Here is a 21,143-nt window from a genome sequence, read left to right on the forward strand (position 1 = left end):
CTTTTCAGGGACTACAGCCTTCCGCAAGCACAAAGCAGTCTCCATTTCAATTCAGCATTGCTAGGGAATGGCAGTGCATATCCATCATAGGAAAATGTGCACCCATGTGCTCAGTTGAGCTTTGTAAAAGCTCACAAGCTACTTTCAAAGGGCCAGGTTCTGGTCTCTTTGCCTAATGAAGTCTCTCCTCAGAAGTCTCATGAAAAGTGGAGTGAAAAATGAGTAAGAAGTGCAAAATTAGTCATACTGTTGATAAGTAGTGCACAGTTAATTAGACAATTTATTTAAATAAAGAATTTTCAAACTAGTACAAGATGCAGTTGTGTGATGTAATGTAATTAGCGAGGTGGACTACAAAGTTACAAACTCCATTCCTGTTTTCTTTAGAACTAGTGTGAAATTTAGGTGGAAACAGATGTATTTGATAATTAAATGTCAAATTCTTCTGCGAAATATGAAAGATTTTTCTTGCATTAATTAACTCTTCTGTATGTATTCTTGCAGTGGTACTGACAGGTGATTAAGACAAGCCAGTAATTTAAATCTTTTTGAAAGATAAATTTAGATTTATTCCTGGCAGTTACTTTTTAACTTTGAACAGTTTTAGTGCTGGACTGCAAAGAACGGACATTTTTCTTTTTACATTTAGTTAAGTCACTATGCTGAAATAAAATTGATTTATGTGTGGTTTGAATTTGCAAATGTTCTAAATGCTTACACATGTGCTTCATTTTATGCTTGGGAATTCAGTGGAGCTACATGTGTCTTAAATTTGTCCATGTATGTTTGCAAGACTAAGTCAGTGAATTATAAAAGTTGCTTAGTTGTCACATTGCATCGAATGCCAGGTGTGTCCCTTTCTGTGCAAAAACGCAAACAAGCCCCTCATACCTCCTATCTCACTAATAATCAAAACATCAAATTCTGTCTAAGACTAGTTTGTGTGTCACTGGTAAAGCCACTCTTTCCTCCAAGCTCTTTTAGTAATGAGAATAATTTGACTCTGCTTGGCTGTATTATTTCTCATGTAATGTAGAAAGATGCAATTTTTCTTATCCTTATTACTGCTATGTCTTGTTTATAAAACTGCCCTTTTACTTTGCAGATAGGAGCATGTGGCTACATTGAATCATTAATCCAGAAGAGTTGCTGGGTGATTCAGGCATTTAGTCTGGCTTGTACAGTTAAAGGCTACCATATTCGTAAGTACAGCTTATTTTTCTCCAGAATTTTCTATAAATAAAGAATCACCTTAAAATCTTCTACCATATCTATGTTGTGCCTTCCCTTGATATATTACCTTTTGAAAAATCTTGGACCTATATTGATTAGCAACACAGAATATTGAAAATATTTCACAGAAACAAGGGGGACATGTATACAGAGAAAACTACCACCATCCCCATACACCCACCCACAGCCAGCGTTTGCTGTAAATGAACAATTCAAAGATATTGGCACTTAACACATTTTCCCATATATGCAGGTGATGTGATACTCTGGTTTACTGTACATCTTGAGCTAAAAGGTCAGCTCACCATCACTGCATGGACAGGGCACTTCCCAGCTGCATGCCCCGTGTGCAGTGTGGGCTCCCACTCCTCCCTGTGTACCAGGGTTCAGTGGTTCAAAGGCTAAACCACTTCAGCTCCCTGAAATGGCATGAAAGTGGTAATGTTTCTGCACACATAGAGAGTTTAGGCATTTTTTTCCTTGTGACTATTCTCATGTGGTGATAAAAGGAATGGAGTAGATAATGTCTGTGGATGGTGGTGAGAGAAAGGATGGATGAAGTATGGAGAGCAAAACCCTTCACATCTCAGTGAGCTATTAATTTGTCTCCACTTTGTCCTGACACCCTGGATTAACAGTTTGAAAACACCTGCAGGCATTTTTTTTTTGTGTGTTTGGTTTAGTTTTTTCCTGAATTTAAAGAGCTGTTTCAGCCTAGTGAATCTGCAGCAAAATTCTGAATTCTAGTCATCATGATTGATCCTAATAGGTAAGTGTGGAATAGGGGAAAAGAAAGTAAATATGAAGATGCACATTTACGGGATTAAAGGTGTCCAGGAATCCTTGTGTTATCCAAAACATTTTGGCAGCAACAGAAACTTAGGCACAGGTTTTCAAACCCCCCCTCCAGGGTTTGGGCACAGCAGGCTTTGAAGCTCTTGGAGTTTGACCTTCCAGAGCTATTAGATTGGCTTACTTGCTTGAAAAGCCAGCTTCGAGCCAGAGCCTGTCCCTAGAGTCTTTCTACTGCCTTCTATAGGGCAGCATAGGCCATGGAGTTTATAGTCCAGCTCCACAAAACCCAGTTTTAATTTTTTAATATCCCCAAGAGAACTGTCTTACAGAGAATAAAGAAATAAAGAAATAGCCCAAGCCAAAATCTAGGGTTAGGAGGAATGGGATTTCCTCTCTGCCTGTCTCCTCCTACCCCAAAGGAAGCAGTTTTGTAGTTTCAAATATTTCTTCTCTTATGCAATGGAAAGGAGCATTGAACTGAGTTGTGGAGAGGAAAAATAAAAATATTAGATGGTGGCAGTCAAAAAGTCATTTTGACAAAAATAAACCACTTATTTCTCCTGTGCTCTTAATTAAGAAATGAGAGAAAAAGTCACTTTAAAGAGAAGAGAACAAAAAATTTATATATGTCATTTTAGGAAACATTGAAATCAAATAATTCAGTATAACAAAAATTGTGCCTTTTCCATTCTTTGTTTTCAAGTACTTACTAAAGTAGGGTGAATTTATATGCAAATGGTTCACTTCTGATGAATTCTCACTTGTGGGACAGTAGCACATGGGACATCACATTGTTGGAAACTTTTCAGTTTGTTGTAAAAGAAATTATGGTATACCTCAAATGGAAATGCATGACAATTTTCTTTAGGAAAATCTAAAATAATTCAAATAATTTTAAAGGCTAGGATTATTTAATTGATTAAACATTATGAAAGAATTCTTAACACTGATGGTGTCTTTTTCCAGCAACGAGCAATGTAGATTGTAAACTGCCCAGTGGAGAAGCAGGAATCATTTGGGACAGTATATGTTTTGCTTTCCTGTTGCTGCAAAGAAGAGTCTTCATGAGTTACTACTTCCTTCATGTGGTTGCAGATATAAAAGCTTCTCAAATATTAGCATCAAGGTAACAGAAAATTTAAAAGAAATTACATTAAACAGCTCAAATCTCTCATGGTGGCAGTACTTAACTGTTTACAATAGGTAGTACCAAAACAGTCCTTTAACATTGATTTAAACAATCCATGCTAAATTCATACTTAAAAACCCAGTTTTGACACAAGAAAACAAATTAATTGATAATATAATAGAAATTAAACCATTCTTTCTACCAAATACCATCTGCTACTCCTATTAAAAGCTCTGAAAGTGTGTTGCAGCATTCTCTCAACATTGATATGCATGAGAGAGAATGCCAGAGTTTCTAAGTCTTGGAAAGAAAACATTCTGCTGTCAGAGCCTGTTTGGGACAATTGTCCTTAGAAATCCTGTCTCAATGAATGTTGCAAGAGGAAGAAGACAGGAAAGTTCTTACATCCGGCTTGGGAAGAAAAGGGAGCACTTTTGGGAAGTGTCACATCACTGAACACTGACTAGGGTTGGTAAAGATGTGTTAACCTCATTGGGCCTGTTACACCACAAGCATTCACTCATAGCCATCACTAGCACAAACATTCTTCTGGTTTATAATATGAAGGCAGATGAGGAATGAAATGCTGGTTTTAATTTCCATAAGATTTCCAAGAAATTACTTTTGTTAATATTGGAATAAATGTATTGTGGTGTTTTTTTTTTTTTCTTAAAAGACATACAGACATTGCTTTCTGACTGTTTCAGGGCAAAATTTGGATGGCATGTAATGAAATGAAGTAGTTTTATCTTCCTCTTCCAGGGATCATTTTAAGAAGGGGACATGTTTAGCTCCCTATAATAAACAAAATTCAGCACTGTAAAGAGGGCTACCAAAAGACCTACACCTCCACCCCACATTGCATTAGGCTTTTGTTCAGGAGTGAATTTCAGTGCTGATGCAAAATTATGCTGGATAATAGCATATTTGTACTCTTTTTGTACCTCTTTTGGTGTGCTGGGTTCACAGTGAAAACAGCATAAAGCAAAATCTTGAATACCAAAATAAATCCTATATAGGGAAATGTGCATCCAGAATGAAACAGTGGACTTCTGAAATTGTAGCTTTTCTTACTGAATTCCTGACAAAATAAAGGTTTTAGATACAGGCTACTTCTTTGAGAGAGACTTTGGATTCTTTTAATAGCCTTAAGAGTGCATGTGTAAATTAGGAAGAATGGTCATAATATTCAAATCAATGAACTGATTACATTTTTAATGTAATAGGGTGGAAAGACATATTCTTTTGACACACCAGAAACTTGCTCAAGGGTTTGTATTGTCAGATTGAAAGCACCATAGTTTTCAGAGGGTAAAAGTGAAGCTGAATCTGTGCTCACCATGGCCCTGGATAAATCTGGACCTTGCTCACAACTTCCAGGCAGACTGAGGCAGGGGATTGAGGTGATTATAACTCTGAAATGACTATAAAGAAATCCTGAGGATGTGCAAGAAATTCTTCCTCAGCCTTGAACCTACTTGTGTTCTATGTTTTGAGGACTGGAAACTGAATTTCTTGAGCAGCTGCTAGACAAACATACAGGCTGAGTAGGGTTCACAACATTTGGCCCCAGATCTTGAAATGATTGTCCGTAAAGATGTTACTATTTTAGAGCAATTGATTGTTTCTTTCAGGCCCTGAGTGAGTTTGTTTGATGTATAGAGGGAACAGAATTCCCTGTAATTAGCTGCCATAAGGAAAACTTAGAAACATTTAACATATCCTCTCCTTTTTCTTTTCCTTTGTCCCATTTCTGATGTAGGGGTGCTGAGCTTTTTCAGGCTACAATTGTCAAGGCTGTAAAGGCAAGAATTGAAGAGGAAAAAAAATCAATGGATCAACTGAAAAGACAGTATGTATTTAATGCATATATATATATATGCATATTTCTATGCATATATATATATATATTTAACTGATTGCTGGTATTTATCTAGCACTTTCTTTGATAGAAATACTGTCTTCTGATATTTATCCAGCACTTTCTTTTATAGAAATGCTTTATCATTATTAGAATTTTGTTCTGTGTATCTGTATTCCTGGAAAAATTTGTTGCATGACTGCTCTTTCTGTTTTATTTGTGGCTCCTCCTGTAGTGTTTAAGTGCAAAATATATGTTTACCTTCACTGAAAATACTTGCATTCAGTTCAAGTGGCCTGGAGGTCCTTTGTCTTTATACAGCCCATAAGTCACTTCGGTTTCTCTTGCATGCAGCCAACATCCTTCTTAGGTAACTGCAGAAAGTTTAAAAAAAACAAAAGTTTCAAAGCTCCTCCACCCTGATGCATGGAAAGCCCTAACTGCTTCCTAACCAAGTGTCAGAGCCCACTCACAACAGTTTCTTCCACCCTGCGTAGCAGAAGAATCACCAAAAGATTGCAGGGACCATATTTTCCACCTATACAGAATCACATAATCATAGAATTGTTTGAGTTAGAAGGGAAAATCTAAAGGTCACCTAGTTCAACCCCCCTGTAATCAGCAGGGACATCTTCAAAGAGACTGATTTGTGCAGAGCCCCATCCAGCCTGACCTTGAATGTGTGGTCATCAATGCTCAATGATGGAGCATCCACCACCTCTCTGGGAAACCTGCTCCAGGTTTTACCACCCTTATTGTGAAATCTTTTTCCTTGTAGCCAACCTAAAGCAATCCTCCTTCAGTTTAAAGCCATTGCCCCTTGTCCTCACAACAGACTCTGCAAAAAAGTTTGGCCCCATCTTTCCTATAAGCTCTCTCCAAGTACTGAGTGGCTGCAATAAGATCTCTCCAGAGCCTTTTCTTTAGGCTGAACAACCCTAATTGTCACAACCTTTCCTTATAGGAAAGGTGCTTCATCCTCTAATCACCTTTCTGGCCCTCCTCTGGACTCTCTCCAACAGGTCCATGTCCTTCCTGTGCTGGGCACCCCAGAGCTGGATGCAGCTCTGTGGGTGGAGTCTCATGAGAGCAGAGGGGCAGAATCCCCTTCCTCACCCTCCTGCATACTCTGGTTTGGATGCAGCCTGGGACACAGCTGGGCTCCCAGGCTGGGAGTGCCTATTGAGGCTCCTGACCAGCCTCTCATCCATCAGCACCCCCTCTGGCTGCTCTCAATCAGTTCATGCCCCAGCCTGTGTTGATATCAGGACTTGGCCTGACCCAGGTGCAGCACCTTGGATTTGGTCTTAACTTCATGAGGTTCCTGTACACCAGCTTCTTGAGCTTGTCCAGATCCCTCTGAAATGCATCCCATCCTTCAGCTGTGACAACAGCACCACACAACTGGGTGTCATCTGCAAACTTGCTGAAGGTACACTTCATCCCACTTCATCCCCAGACAGTAAAAATAGCACTGGACCCCCAAGGGACACCATTTGTCACTGATGTGCATTGAGACAATTTATCTTAAAGGGTAAAGACATAATACAAACAGTGCAGGAACAACCAAATCCCTGGTTCAGAGTGGCAAGTTTCAGGAAAAGCACTGCATTAGGTAGAAGTCCTTTTTTTCTCATTGCTTCATAATAACATAGTTGAGTGCGAGAAAGTAAAGCAGTCATGATAGCAGGAAATCCAGCTCTCACTGACCACAGAGTGAGAAAACATCTGTGCTTGGTCCTCCCAGCCAGCCCCTTTGGAGCAATGTAACTCCTTCTGTTTAAGGGTAGGACTAACAGCAGTGTGGAACATTTCCCTTAGAAGTGTTGCAGAGTACGTGTGTGTGTACGTGTGTGTGTGTGGGGTATGGGTGTGTATGCATGTGTTTAATGTTTGTTTTCCAGGGTGGGTGAAGGTGTAAATCTAGTAAGATTCTTTCTTTTGCTAGAATGGATCGCATCAAAGCCAGGCAGCAAAAATACAAGAAGGGTAAAGAGAGGATGCTAAGCATGAACCAGGAGTCCTCAGAGGGGCCGGAGATTCGGAAGGTTTCTGAAGAAGATGATGAAGGTACCATTAGCTACTCCTGTACCATATTTGCATAAGGATCTGATAGACCTGCTAGTTGGACAAGTAACACATTTTTCTTGAAAACTACCAGAATGTAACAACATTGTTAGCTGAGTATCAGTTTCAGGCTCGATTCAGCCAAAAAAAAAAAAAAAATAATTCTGTGTTATCTCTAAACCTATAACAAGGTTTAGAGAAAATGGTTTGCTTTGGGGATATTTTTGGTTAACTTCAGGCTGTTGGCAAAGAGCTGAAAAGAGTCAGAGGTTTGTTTTGGTTAAAGTCATTATCTATAAACCACAGTTTTACAAATAGGTAGCACCAACATTATTCCAGAAATATTTTCTGGATGCTGTTCTGGATTTTTTTTCAGTCACCAAAATGTTTGTGTGCTTTTAAATGTTATTTAAAATCATGGACACAGATAAAATCATACTTATCTAGCATTTCCAGCATTGACCTGGGATCAGCACTTAGTGGATTTAAAAAATTTTGGAGCCTGAAATATAAGGGGATTTGAGAGGAGAGAAATTTTTTTCCTCTTTAAATTACAGTCAACTGTGACAGTATGTTTTAAAACACAAAACCCAACTTTTTAGCTGTTTTAGAGTGGAATGCTGTTTTAACTATTGCATAAATCAGTACTTCTGCTTAGTGGTCATGGTTTTGAATTATTTTAATATTAAATGTACTCAGTAGACCTGACATCTGACGTGCTCAGGAAATTTTAGCTCTTTTGAGAGAAATTTAAAATTATTAATCAGTGTAAGAAATATGTTTCTCATTTTGTAAAATTAATATTTGAACATATTTTATTTTAGGAGATGCAGACAAAGAGAAAGCCAAGGGCAAAAAAAAGCTGTGGTGGCGGCCTTGGGTTGATCATGCTTCCAGTAGGTTTTCTCAATCCTCTTACAAATATATGGATTTAACCCTTATATCCTTGACCAGAATGAAGGCATTCCCATATCCTGTTTGTTTTATGCCTGATTTTGTGATTGTGACTTGATAGAAGACTTGGGGTTTTTTTTCAAAAAGTGATTTCTACTTTCCAATCTTCAAAGAATTTAACTATTTTTTGAACTTGTGTGTGTTGGAAGCATAGCTAGCTCATGATACTTTGAGAATTCTTAGAAAAATATCAAATCAGATAAACATGTGCTGAAAAGAATCTGTCTTGACCTCAAAGGTTGCAACTCCCCGATACTGCAGAGCTCAATATATTTAACAATGTGAATGTGAAAGTTTGCCAAGGCATTCTAAGATTAGTCATAATTTCATTTTCATAAACAGATATCATACATATTTTTTATGGTTCATCAGTCATTCTAGTATCGACTGTAGAAATCTGAGCAGAACAGTAAGGCAGGAAGACATAGAATAGGCTGTGCAGAGCTCAGCTCCATCTCTCTGATGACACTTTAATGTGTTGTTGATGCCTGTTGTTTTGGTATTTAGATTTTTTTGTGTTTGTTTACCTGAGAGCAAAAATGTGTCTAGCTTTGTGCACAAGAAATCATTAGCATGTGTCACTCATTTAATTGATGCATTATGATATTTTAATTTGTTTGTAGCCCAGCCCAATCATATGATAGAGTTCTTTGCTGCATTATGGATTTGGTAGAACAGGAAAGCTGAGTAGGCTGCAAACTTAAATCATATATCCTTCAATTTGATGTTTCTTAAATGAAATCAGACATGAATTGTTTAGTAACCTCTGAAGATGTGAAAAAAAAAACCTTAAATGTAGGGCACTGATCAGAGTTAAATCATAGAAACACAGGATCATGGAATGTGCTGAGTTGGAAGGGACCCATCAGGATCCTCCAGACCAGCTCCTGACCCTGCACAGGACCATCCCCAGGAGTCACACACCATGTGCTGAGAGCATTGTCCAAATGCTTCTTGAGCTCTGACAGGCTGGTGCTGGGGCCACTTCCCTGGGGAGCCTGTTCCAGTGCCCAACCACTCTCTGGGTGAAAAACTTCTTCTTGATATCCAACCTAAATCCCTCCCCCCAGTTCAGCTTCATGCCATTAAAAATATCAATGTCTGTATTGTGTTTGGTCATTTAGTTTAAGAGCTATTCCAAGTCATAATTTTACACATTTACATACTGCTTCATTTACCTATGTGTATTTATTTATAAATTCAGCAGACATATATTTGCCAGCAGTGTTTACCAGAACATGGGATTTTTATTTCTATCAAGTCACAAGTAAACTGTGCCTCTATTTTTGTTTTTCTAAAGGGCACATTGCCACTTTAGAGAGACCTATCCTTTTCAAAAGCCTTATGAAAATAAAATACCTATCCCATAAATTTCTTATAACAACGATGAAAAAACAGATAAAAACTATAATTTGTGATTTTTTTCTATAGAATTTCAAGCTATCATGACTTTGAAGGAATGGGATATGGTCTCTTGTTTATTCAGCACTGGTTTTGTAGTAAGAAGAATTGCACAGAGAGATATTGACTTTGGCTTTTACTTATTTCATCCTCATTATTTAATGTTCTTAGGTGGCAAGTTGCATTTTGGTGTTTAAATATTGAGCATTCTTGAAATTATTTACTGCAATAATGCAAAACCTTGTGGGAAACATCACAGACCCTGACCCTACAAGCAGCAGTTTCCTGTCACGTGGCTTGCATCTACACTCAGTGAAGCATGGCACTGACAGTAGGTGTTTACAGGCATGCAGACTGGGAATAGACTGATATTCCCCACTCATTCTTTTTGGATCACCACTGTAACTGCAGCATTATGCACCATTTTTCATCTCAGTAAATGGGTTTGTGGGTGTATATATGCATACATTGAAGTCACTCAAGCTTGATGTTTTTAATTTAGATTTTTATTGTTATTTTTATTTCATTTTCTATAATTTTATTGTGCAGAAAAAGACCTCATTTTGTATATCGTAGCAATTAAAACAGTCATGAATTTGGGTCTGAGTAGAACAGATAAAAATATCAGTGAGGATTTCCTCACTGACAGTCACTCACAATCTCCCTTGCAGGATGATGTGCTTCCTCCTGTGCTTGTGGATTATTTTTGAAGTCCCACAAAGATCAGCAGGAGTTAGGACCACATGCTTAGATTCTCCTGCATCACACAGTTGTATCTGATGTAGTGCAAAAGATGGTGATTGCAGCTGTCCTGGGGAGCTCTTTCCCTTTGGGCACCAGCAGATGATGAGATCATGCTTTCTCCTGCATGGCTCCTCTTCTGCCTCCTCATCTCATCCCACAAAAAGCCTGTATGTCCCTTTTCTCAGTAGGAGGAAGCCACATTTTGCAGTACAAAAGGAGTCTCTCAAGTCCAGTCTGGCCATGAATTGTATTACTAGTAAAACTTGGTCTCTTCAGGAAGCCTTGTAGGTGACTGACACGCCATTCATTCCATTTTGATGTGTGCAAGAATGCATTATTGCTATTCAATCATACCTCTCTCTTGAGCTGTGAAAGGGATGTAACTGCTACACTGGAGTGTCCCCTCAGCTACATTTTAACCTAAAATTTTTGCAGGGAGATCAGTGTAGTTTTATTTGCTTTCAGATCAGGCATTCCAAACCTGACTGAGTGCTACTCTGAGCCTTTACAAAGCTGCACGGCCATTCAGGTGTTCCCTAATGTCAAACCTTACCCAGCTGATCTTCTGCATTGACAATTTCTGTTGCTGCCTACAAGATACTATTTTATGAAAGAGAACTGCAGACTACTGGCTCTTAAAATACTTTTTTCAACACATTTTAAATGGGTCTTCTTGGAAGGTTCAGCAGCAAAAAATCCATTTGTTTCATGCAGGAAATTTCCAGACTCTTTTCATCTCAGTGGAACAATTGGAATGGCTGAAGTGGACTTTCTGTCCCTCTGCAGGGAAATCATAAGTGGGCACATGAGGCACAAAATTCCCTCTGTGAGAGAGTTTTAGATGCCAAAGTTATGATCCAAAGATCAGTTCTGGCAAATTCCACAGCCTCACCCTGAGGTTTGTAAATAGTTATATGTGATCATCTGTGCACACATGATCTGTGTAGAATTCAAGGTATGATTGAATTACAACAACTGTTACTTTTCCAGAGACCTGTAATAATGGATAGATATAATTTTATATAAATATGTATTGCTCCATATATCCAGATTTTGTAAATTTTCATCTAAATAACTGTTCCTTCAAATATTTCAGCTTAAATGTGGCAATTAATTACCAGTTTTCACTGCTCAATGTAATGCTGTGATTTTTATTTTTCTCTTGCTCATTACCTTATTTTTATTTCATTTGTCTCCCTTCTTTGTTCATGTAGGCCTGTTGCCATCTGTGAAATAAACACATTGCTTCTGTTCAAGGATATAAGGCCTAGCTTAATCACTGTGTACCTATGTTGTATCAAGGTTTCAGAATAATTCTGAATCCATGGGCAAAAAACTGAAACTCATTTGCAATCATATTAATAGAATCCAAGTGATTTGTTTTAAACAAGCCAAGGTTTTTCATTACCTCATCAAACTATTACTATCCCATTGCCTAGTTTAAAGGATTCCCTCAGTGTTTTAAAGAGAAATTCTGTATTTTTTGTCCACTGGTACTGTTCATGTAAGTTCATTTATTTACATGCTGGGCTTTTTTTAACTCCCTCAAATAATCAGGGGTCCCCAATAAATTTAGAGTTGTCATTTTTCTCTAAAAATGTAACCTGGTAACTTGATAAACTTCAATCCTTTTCTTTACTTTTTCTTCTTATAGGGATGCTTTCCTTAGTTCTTTTGTAGTTCTTATTCATGCCCAAAGTATTGCAGACTAACATCAAATAAATGGCCTGAGACCTTTTCATCTCTTGCTTCTTCTCTGTTTTCACCTCTCCTGGTTATGAATTTTTAAATGACTGGCTACCTGTTATAGGTCTTGGGGGAGTTGAGGATAGATCCTTTCAGAAAAGTAAAAAAATATTTTGTTTCACTTAGTGGTCAGAAGTGGAAATTATTATTTGTTTGAGACGGATAGTGAAGAAGAAGAGGAAGAGGAAAAAAAAGAAGAGGAAGAGCCTCGAAAAAAATCTGCTTTTCAGGTACTTTATGGTAATTTTCTATCTCATTGACATCTGGAAAAAAATGTACATCTCTCATAACACAGGCACATATGTTAAAGCTGACAGTTCCTCTAAAGTAGTCCTGAAAAGTATTGGAAATTAAATTTCATGCTAGTAAAAAATGTAAGTTTGCCTTATGCTTTAAGCATTGCCAAATTCTTACTGAAATTATACTAGAATCATATCTTCATTCACTTATACCTGTAAATAACAAAGTTTAAGAACCCAAACTTTACTTTTTTCTGCATTGCAATAAAGACAGTTGAGGAAGCTGACTTGCTTCTGATGCTACTGTGGAATGCCTCCAGTGGTTTTTTAGTTTTGAGGAGATGTTATCATTCCATGAAGAAATAATCCCCAAAATAAGCATGTTTTCATGGAAAAGGATACATACTTAATTTACAAAAAAAAAAAAAGTCATTGAACCTAGTGGACCAGAGAAATATATCCTTGGATTAGAAAGAGCTTAACATTTAAAATTATGAAAGGAGACTACATCCATTTCTTTTCTTTCATTTTCAGGGTAGTGTTAATTAATATATTTGCATTTTTAGTGCCAGACTGTGCTGATGCAGGACGATATTGTAATGTTAAAAAGATGTATGAGGTTTCCTATCTGATTTCCTCCACATGGACTGCCTGGTATTAGATAATAACAGATACTGAATGCAGTGGCTTAAATGAAGAATGTGAAAAAGTTAGTGAAATACTCGTAAATCGAGGACTGCTTTTGGTTTTATAAGATTCAAGTTCCACTTGCGGAAGAATTTTTTGAAATGCTGCAGAAATGTTTCAGGTCTGTAACTTCAAAAGCTTAATCAAAGCAGCAGCTTTTTCCAGCTGAGTATTCCCATCCAGATGCAACCTCAAATCACTGCGGAACTGGCGCATTGCGGAACATTCAACCCAAGCAAGAGCAAGAAACTGCCTCCATGCTTTTCTATTCCCTAAGCCAAAATCTTTCAAACAAAGCTTCCCAGACAGCATTACAGAATGACAGGAAGAAATGTGTTATTTAACTCATTAATAAAATGTGCCTTTGGTTTATATACTAACACTACATTACATTGCCAGTTGGTTGCATTCATTAAATTGCCTGCGTGGCACTGACATGAAAAAAAAAAATCCGACCTTAATAAAGGCAAAACAAATATAGATCAAAATACTGTGATAAGTAAGTTTTGTTTTCTAGTATTGCATTAATTTTTTTTAATATATTTTGCATTTAACTTACCTTGGGCCACAGAAATGGCTCATGAATTTCTAGGTCATTTTTCTTTCTGGTTTTCATGCAGGTATAGAAGAAAGTTTGCATTCTTGTTTTGCTGATTTTTTTAAAAAATTGGTGACAGCATTTTGTACGGCTGGGCTGGTGCCAAGCACTGAGTTAAAGAGTTCTAAACTTCAGGGCAGAAGTTAACAAATTTTTTTTCTTTATGCTGGAATTTGGGTTTTTTATTCATCTCAGTCCTGAAACTATTAGTTTGAGGATGGAGGATCTATTCATTATTTCAAAATTTGGTCCGATGTTCTGGATAGGTGGCCTGTTCTGCAGTGTGTGCAATATAAACATGCTGGATGGCTTTATATAAGCAGAGAATTGTATAAAACAGAAAATTGGTTTTCTTCACAAAAAAGTTTGTTCATCATGTGGTCATCATACTTTCTTCACCTTCCATCATCATGCACAAGGTCTTAGTAAAATACTAGCCAAGTGAACTTGGTTGTAGATTCTGTGGAAGAATTATTTGAATGTATGATCTTTCTTTCAGTGTAAATTGTGTGCAGTAGCCCTTTCAAGGGTTAATTTGAAGATTTTAAATATTCGAGAATGCATGCAGTTAAGAGTTGTATTATTGAAATTTCAACATGAACAACATAAATTATCTTTTTCTCATATTGAAGTTTATGAATGTAAATTTGTTCTTAGTATTCTAGACACAGTAATTAAAGAGATTCTTCTTATTAATATTTTCTGCTTTTCTACTAACTACTCTTGCTTTGTCCTTCTTTATAGAGAGCTATTGGAAAATTTGCTTCAGCCATTTTAGCCTTGCCAAAGTCTATCATTAAACTACCCAAAACTATTCTTCAGTATTTAATCAAAGCAGCAAAGGTACTTGACATTTTGCAAATGCTCAGTATGTGACCCACCCCATAGTTCCTGATGTAGTATATATATACCTCTGTCCTCATCTGCATTTTTCCTCTTATATGAATTAATTTAAAAATGATGACAGCTAAAGTCTCATTCCGAGTAAATGCAATGCATTTTGTAACTTTGAAGTGGTCAAATCACAAGCAAAGAGGTCTATCAATTTTTGATGTGTAACCCCAGAGAGAAAATGCAGACCCAAATTCTTACTTTCTTTTGATACTGATTTACAAGATGGTCACATCAATTTGCATGTATCTTATGGACGCGGTGGTAATTGATCTCAGAAAGCTGGTGAAAGGTTTGTTAAACACACATTCTGCTCCTAACCCCTTTTTAGCTCTACTCTTCTGGACCTTATCATCACAAAAAAGACTTGTCCATCTTCTCTCTTGCCCTGCTTGAATACATCTATTATTTCCTAACTTTGGGTACTGCATATCATTTTCCACTCCATATGTAACATGACTTTTGTAAGGAGTGAATGCTACAGATTGAGAGTACCAGCTCCAAAGCCTAAAAGATACTAAATTGGAAGTTTGTGCAGTGGTAGAAATTTAAACTAATATCCACCCAGTATCCTCTTAAAATACCCCCTGCTTAGCATAGGTAGTTACATTAAACTTATAAATCAAATTCCCTTTCTTAATTCTAATTTTCAATCCCCTTCAAAGTCTGCCTTTTAGCTCGAATTTCTTTTATTCACACTATAATTGTGGCTAGTGTACACTTTCACGGTTAAATGACAAAAGAACATGTCGACAGTTTCTGACTTCCAGTAAAGTAATATGGTGTTAGCTCATTTAAGTATCACCATTCCCCCAGATCACCCTCATTAGAAAACACCTGTTATAAAGCAAAGGGAAACCAAGGCCTCTGATCCCACACATTTTCTCATGTAGTGCTTGTTTGGAACGACTCAGACATACAAAATTAAATGTACAGACTTTGAGAGATTTGGAAGAGGATCTTCTTCTCAACAGTATCAAAATAATTTCCTCCCCATGGCTGTATATGTTCACAAAACAAAACAAAGTATTTTCCCCTTTTAAATTAATTTAACATCAGTTTAACAGTTTTAAAATAATACTTTAAATGTTCCAAAGTGATTTGCATGGGAAAATTCTAAAAATATGCAGAAATCAAATAGAAATTTTACTATTCTGTCCTATGAGGAGCAATTCCAGCTACACTGAGATACACGTGTGTTGTTGTCACCATCTGCATGCATGTGCTGTGAATTAATTAGATAGAGCTGTTTTGTTACTGTGCTTTTTCAGCCTCTTGCCTGCATCTTTATGCTTCCCTGCCCACTCTCTGCCAGCATCCTCTGTTGCTTAGAAATAGAAGACAATTTAAGATAACTACCATTATTCAATGAAAACCATTAAATGTGCAAAAGAACACCTTTTCCCCTAAAGAGCTGTGGAGAAGATAAAATTACTTTCGTTTCTGCTATTGACATAAATTTTATGTCACATAGGAATAAAAGATACGAATTTTGTTCCTTTTTTTCTGTAACCTTCCTTCAAGCTTAAGCAGAACTATAAAAAAGTTACCTTTCAGTAACTTTTTTTACTTTTCTGGGTTTTTTTTACCCACACTATATAATTTATAAATATTTTGGGCCAATTCCAATGCTTCATGTAGTCATACAGGTCAACAGACTGTTGATCTGAGTGAGTGCTGTGAGTAGGATTTTGTCCCATAAAGTACCTTGGATAAATAGGTAAGTATTACTGTCTTCATTTTACAACTGGAAAAACAGTAGCAGAAGGATTCATAAGTGACTTATCTGAAACAACATTGTTAAAATCAGGAAGCAATCTGAGGAATTCCTGAGCATCAGTTTTGGGACGGTGTACAGATAACAAATCTATGAACATTCCACTGGGATATACAGAGGGGGAAAAATACTTAAATTGTGAAAAATACAGTTACCTGTACAGAGATATCTCTACATCTTTTGATGTTTTAATTAGTGGATTGCAGTACTTCCTCTAAAAGTTTTGTTTGCTCTGCATCCTGCCTGTAATGTGATAAAGTAGAAATACAGAACTGAGAAATTCAGACAAGGTAGCCTATATACACAAAAAGGTATTAATTCCCAAAGTTCAGAGCATACATTTTTGTGGGTTCTAATGCAACTTGGGTCACCCACAAGTATTTTCACATTTGGTTTTACACTTACAAAAATAGCATATGAAAACTCAGCAGATCTGCGGGGAAGGTGTTGGGATTTGGGATTAAAAATATTTCCTTGCCCCCACAGGTCTGAATGCATTTACTCAAACTATGTAGTCCTGCCTGTGGCTTATTCTATGGCTTACTCTCAGAACATGAGGAACCTTGATATAAATGAGTTTTTTCCTTCCAGTTTGTTTATCAAGCCTGGATTACTGACCCTAAAACAGCTCTACGACAGAGGCGCAAAGAGAAGAAAAGTTTTGGGAAGGAGAAGAGAAGGCGAAAAGGCTCTGGGGATGGTAGGTAACTTTTTCCATTTAAAGAATAGAATATTAACTGTTGCCTGTTGTTCCTGGTAGTGAAAAGCAGACAAGGTTTAGAGGAAAAGTACTCTCAGTGCTGGCTAGGAACTGAAAAAATGAGTTAACTTTGGCTGGTGTTATTTTCCTGTACCAACCCATGGCAAGGTCAGCCATAGCCACATCCTTCTGTTCTGCATGGCACATTTTGAGGGAGGTACAGGGGAAGATGGGATATATCTATTTTCCATGGAGTTGCAAGAAATGCCCAGAACTTTTGTTGAGTAGGAAGATTCAAGACATTGCAGAAAACATCAGCTATGTGAAAGCATTTGTGGTAGTATTTGCAATAGTAAATTGTAAAGACGTAACTTTATAAAGCAAATAACCTGGAACTTAACAGCATATCTCCAGAATATAGGAGTGTAAACTACAGGTGTTTGGCAGAGCAAGGACATTACCCTTTCACTTCCTCAAATCATAAAAAGGTTCATCTTTCCATCCAGGCTAGACTTCACCAAAGTCACTCTTTACAATGGTCAAGTCATGTGCATTCCCAGGGAAAGGTGCTGAAGAACTATTTCATGAGGGAGCTCCCAAACACCTGTAGTTCAAGTGGAGCTGTTAAAAAAATTCCATTAAATAGCCACGTATTATTTATTTTGGCCACATTTGCTATATTGTTCCCTAAAGAAGCTTGAGTTGATACATGAAGAAGAATATAAAGAAATGTTTTTCACTTTCCGTGTTGCAGTCACTAAGGAACCCAAATATCCACAAACCTGTAAATTCAGTAGATAGCGAATGGAAAACATACAAATGTTGATTTGGTTTTAGTAGCAGTGTAAAATCATTCATGCCTCTGAAGAAAACACCAGTTTATAAGTGGTTTATATATCTTGATCTTTTTCTCCATTTTTAAGCTAAAAAATAGAAATTCAAAAGCTTTTCTGGTAAGTATGGACGAGGAAAAGAGGGATCCATACAGGCTTAATCAGCTGGACATTTCCTCTGTTTGTCATCTTTACCTGTTAAAAAAAAGGAATTTATAACTGGGCTTCTGCCACTGAAACTGTAGCTGCAATTACTGCACATTAGATAGAAGGAGGAGCACTTGTTTGTCCTTAATTTCTGCCTGTGATTCCACAATACTCTTCAGCTACAGGCTCAATAAATGCATGTGGTGTTGTCAAAACAACTCTGCTGCTTCATGTCAGCCTGAAGGTCCCACTCAATTCCTTCAATTTTGGTGGGCAAGAGGCAGGAAAAGAACAGAGCACTGCTCAGGTTGCCCTTTGCAGGAGATGAAGAAATGAGCTCAAGTGTGAGTCAGTACAAGGTGAGACTGCTGAGTGTGGCAAAGGAGCAACTGAGAAAGTATTTGGGTTTACACCACCAAATGATCTCACTCAGCAGCCTATCTAGTAAGAAAACACCACTGCAGATTACAAGAGAGGGATGGTCATCCATGAACACCTTCACTTTTGAGAGGGATGGTCATCCATGAACACCTTCACTGACAGGGTTGTCCCTTAACTTGAGTGCTTTGGAAATGGAAATGTGCTTTCTGTTGTGGTGGTAGGTGAGGAACCAGTCTCTACTGCTTCGTTACTGTAGCACTCTCTAGCTTGAATGGCATTTACACCAGCACTTCTGTAGGTGTAACACTCACTGGTTTGCTCGTGGTTTGCAGGAGGAGGCAATGATGCAGACTGTGAGGACAGCGAAGAGGAACCTGTCAAGAAGAAATCTGATGGACCAGGTATAAGGGCAAAATGAGGGTTTCTCTGTTCTTACAATGCAGTTGTGACCAGTGGCCTGTCACAGAGACACCATTGCAGTGATCCACTCTGACTGATGCAGTAAGAGCTTCCAAACTACTATCAGATTTTCTATTGCAAGATTTACAAGCCTTGAGCATAGGAGCTTCTGGTTCTGGATTATTAGCTACTGCACTCACTCTCTAAATACTTTAGCAAATACACCTGCCAGCTCAGACTTGATCACTGCTGTGTATTTTACTTACAGAACAACTTAAGCTGAGATTCTAGACTTGACTTCACACAGACCTGTGTTAAAATCTCCATTGATTTTGAGTGTGTTTTAGCAAGGTTACTATAATGCTTTTCTTGTTACTTACCCATTCAGCAAGGCACAGTAATCACCTCTAAAAAAATTCCACGTTCCTGATCTTACACATTCTCATTCAAAATCAGACTTAGGGCAGTTCTGTACAACAGAAGAAATGCCAGCAGTTTTCAGGATCTTGCCCACATTCAAATTTTTCCTACAAAGAAATTTAATAGATCATAAATCCAACCTTGGCTCCTTGTTTGTAACTGGAGTAAAAGAAGAAAACAGACTCTCCTCTTAAGTAAATCTTCATCATGGCTTACCTTCAGTGAGAGTTTATCATCAGGAGCTACTTTTCTCCTCTATATAAAACTGTTTCTCACAATTCCAGTTAGAATCCGGAACTGAGTGTCCCTGAGTGACTTACAGGGTAGAAGAGGTTAAAAGGACGTGGGAGATATAATTTCTATCTCACAAGAGCAGTGGTCTCAAATAAATGGGCTGCATTGCTATGAGAATGTGGGGGGAGAGGGAGGTTGGTGGGTTTTTTATTTGTTACTTAATGGCAATGCAGTTATCTGTCTTAAAACACTGAAGTGAATCACACAAATGCATCTCTAGGGATGTAGTGTTGGTGCTACACAGGAGCTAGGGGAAAAAGATGGAAGTTTATAATTAATTTATATTGGAAATAATAAAGTGCTTTATATTTTTGTTGAAATACTTTGGCTGTTCCTAGGTAAAATTTGTTAAAGAAGATGACTAGAAAAATTAGCCAGTAATTGGTCATAAATCATTGGTATCATTAATAACCTTAGATTGAATCCTATCTCACACTCTCAGGCAGAGAGAAGCATTCTCTGCACAAAGTAAGTATTTTGAACATGTTTAGATGCAATTGATCCCCAAAAGATTTTTTTTAAATTTTGAAGAACAGGAAAGGTGCCAGAACAACTACAGTGTCATTAAAAATGTTTGCTAAGACATCTCCATCCCAGGAAGAAAAATTACCTTTCAGATTAGACTGCAAGTACTTGGCACCATGGTGAGACTATACCAGGCCACTGGTGGTCAATAAAAAAAAAAAAATTAACCTGAGAGCAGTGACTTCTCCTGAAGTCAATAGCAAAAGTATTGGAGAGGAAGAGTGTGGGTTAAAAAAGAATATATGCTATATATTTTTGTGTATGTGTACTGTTCTCTTTTCACCTACTCATAATATTGTCTGGAATTCAAAGGTAATGGATGCTCCTTGAAGTAGAAATAGCTTTACATTTAGTTTTTAATGGCAGAATTTCCTCAACTTTAAGACGTGCACATTGAATGAATAAAATTTAAGTGGATAGCTCATAGAAATATCTCCAATTCTAAATGACATAGAAAAGGCCTGAAAAGAAAAAGGACATAATATTATTGAAATAATTATAGGACCAAGTGAAGGGTGCTAAATGCTTTTGTGCTCAGTGCTAGCAGACCGTGGCATTGCTCAGGTAAATGGGACATACTGCTACTTCAGCATCCACTTTTCAGGGAAGTACCACTAATGAATTTTTCCCATAATTTCCTTCCACAAATATGTGCATGCAACAGCTCTGCCTGTCCAGGGAAATCTTTTACTTTATTATAGCTTTCCTTTTGCAATCTTTGTAAGGAGCTGTACACTCATTCTGCAGAGTTTTGCTTGCCATCTTGTGGTACAGCTAAGAAGTGATGTTGAGAGTATCATGCATGGCAGATTATTGACAGTTTTCTACTATTTCTTAGGCTGCTTAATCGAAAATTTGTCTTTACACCCAGTGCTCTGGGCTTTGGAACCTAGCAGGGACAACTAGCTCTGGAACTGGCTATTGAAAATATTTTTTTTTAGTCTTTCATAGATTCATGGAATAATAGAATGGCTTGTGTTGGAAGGGATCTTAGAGATCATCTGGTTCCAACCCTCCTGCCATGGGCAGGGGCACCTTCTGCTAGACCAGATTTTTCAGAGCCCCATCCAACCTGGACTTGAACACTTGCAATACTATATGAGAACTCTGGTGTGGTGTTTATGTTTGTGAGTGGATAAAAAATAAGATGAAAGTGCTGCTTTTTGGCTGAGAAATACCATTATTAATGCCAAATGAACTACTGAAATGAGAAATGAACTTGAGACAGATGTGTTGAGCAAAATAAAGCTACTATTGTTGGTATATACCCATAAACCTTATTCATTATAAAGTGTTCTGTTTTGCCAAAATGGTGCAAGAAT

At 37.4% G+C, this 21,143-nt stretch overlaps 1 protein-coding gene across 1 annotated transcript in view; it reads left to right on the forward strand.

Annotated features, from left to right (window-relative positions):
* PIEZO2 (piezo type mechanosensitive ion channel component 2) overlaps positions 1–21,143 on the forward strand; it is a 235,025-nt gene that overhangs the window by 181,671 nt on the left and 32,211 nt on the right. Inside the window, exons 28-36 of the mRNA XM_053989372.1 lie at positions 1,106–1,202; positions 2,995–3,154; positions 4,920–5,009; positions 6,967–7,088; positions 7,910–7,981; positions 12,057–12,160; positions 14,199–14,297; positions 16,714–16,822; positions 18,522–18,584. Coding sequence (XP_053845347.1) covers positions 1,106–1,202; positions 2,995–3,154; positions 4,920–5,009; positions 6,967–7,088; positions 7,910–7,981; positions 12,057–12,160; positions 14,199–14,297; positions 16,714–16,822; positions 18,522–18,584 — 916 coding nt within the window. The remainder of the gene's footprint in view (positions 1–1,105; positions 1,203–2,994; positions 3,155–4,919; positions 5,010–6,966; positions 7,089–7,909; positions 7,982–12,056; positions 12,161–14,198; positions 14,298–16,713; positions 16,823–18,521; positions 18,585–21,143) is intronic.

This window comes from Vidua macroura, chromosome 1 (assembly GCF_024509145.1).
Source record: "Vidua macroura isolate BioBank_ID:100142 chromosome 1, ASM2450914v1, whole genome shotgun sequence".
Lineage (NCBI taxonomy): Eukaryota > Metazoa > Chordata > Aves > Passeriformes > Viduidae > Vidua > Vidua macroura.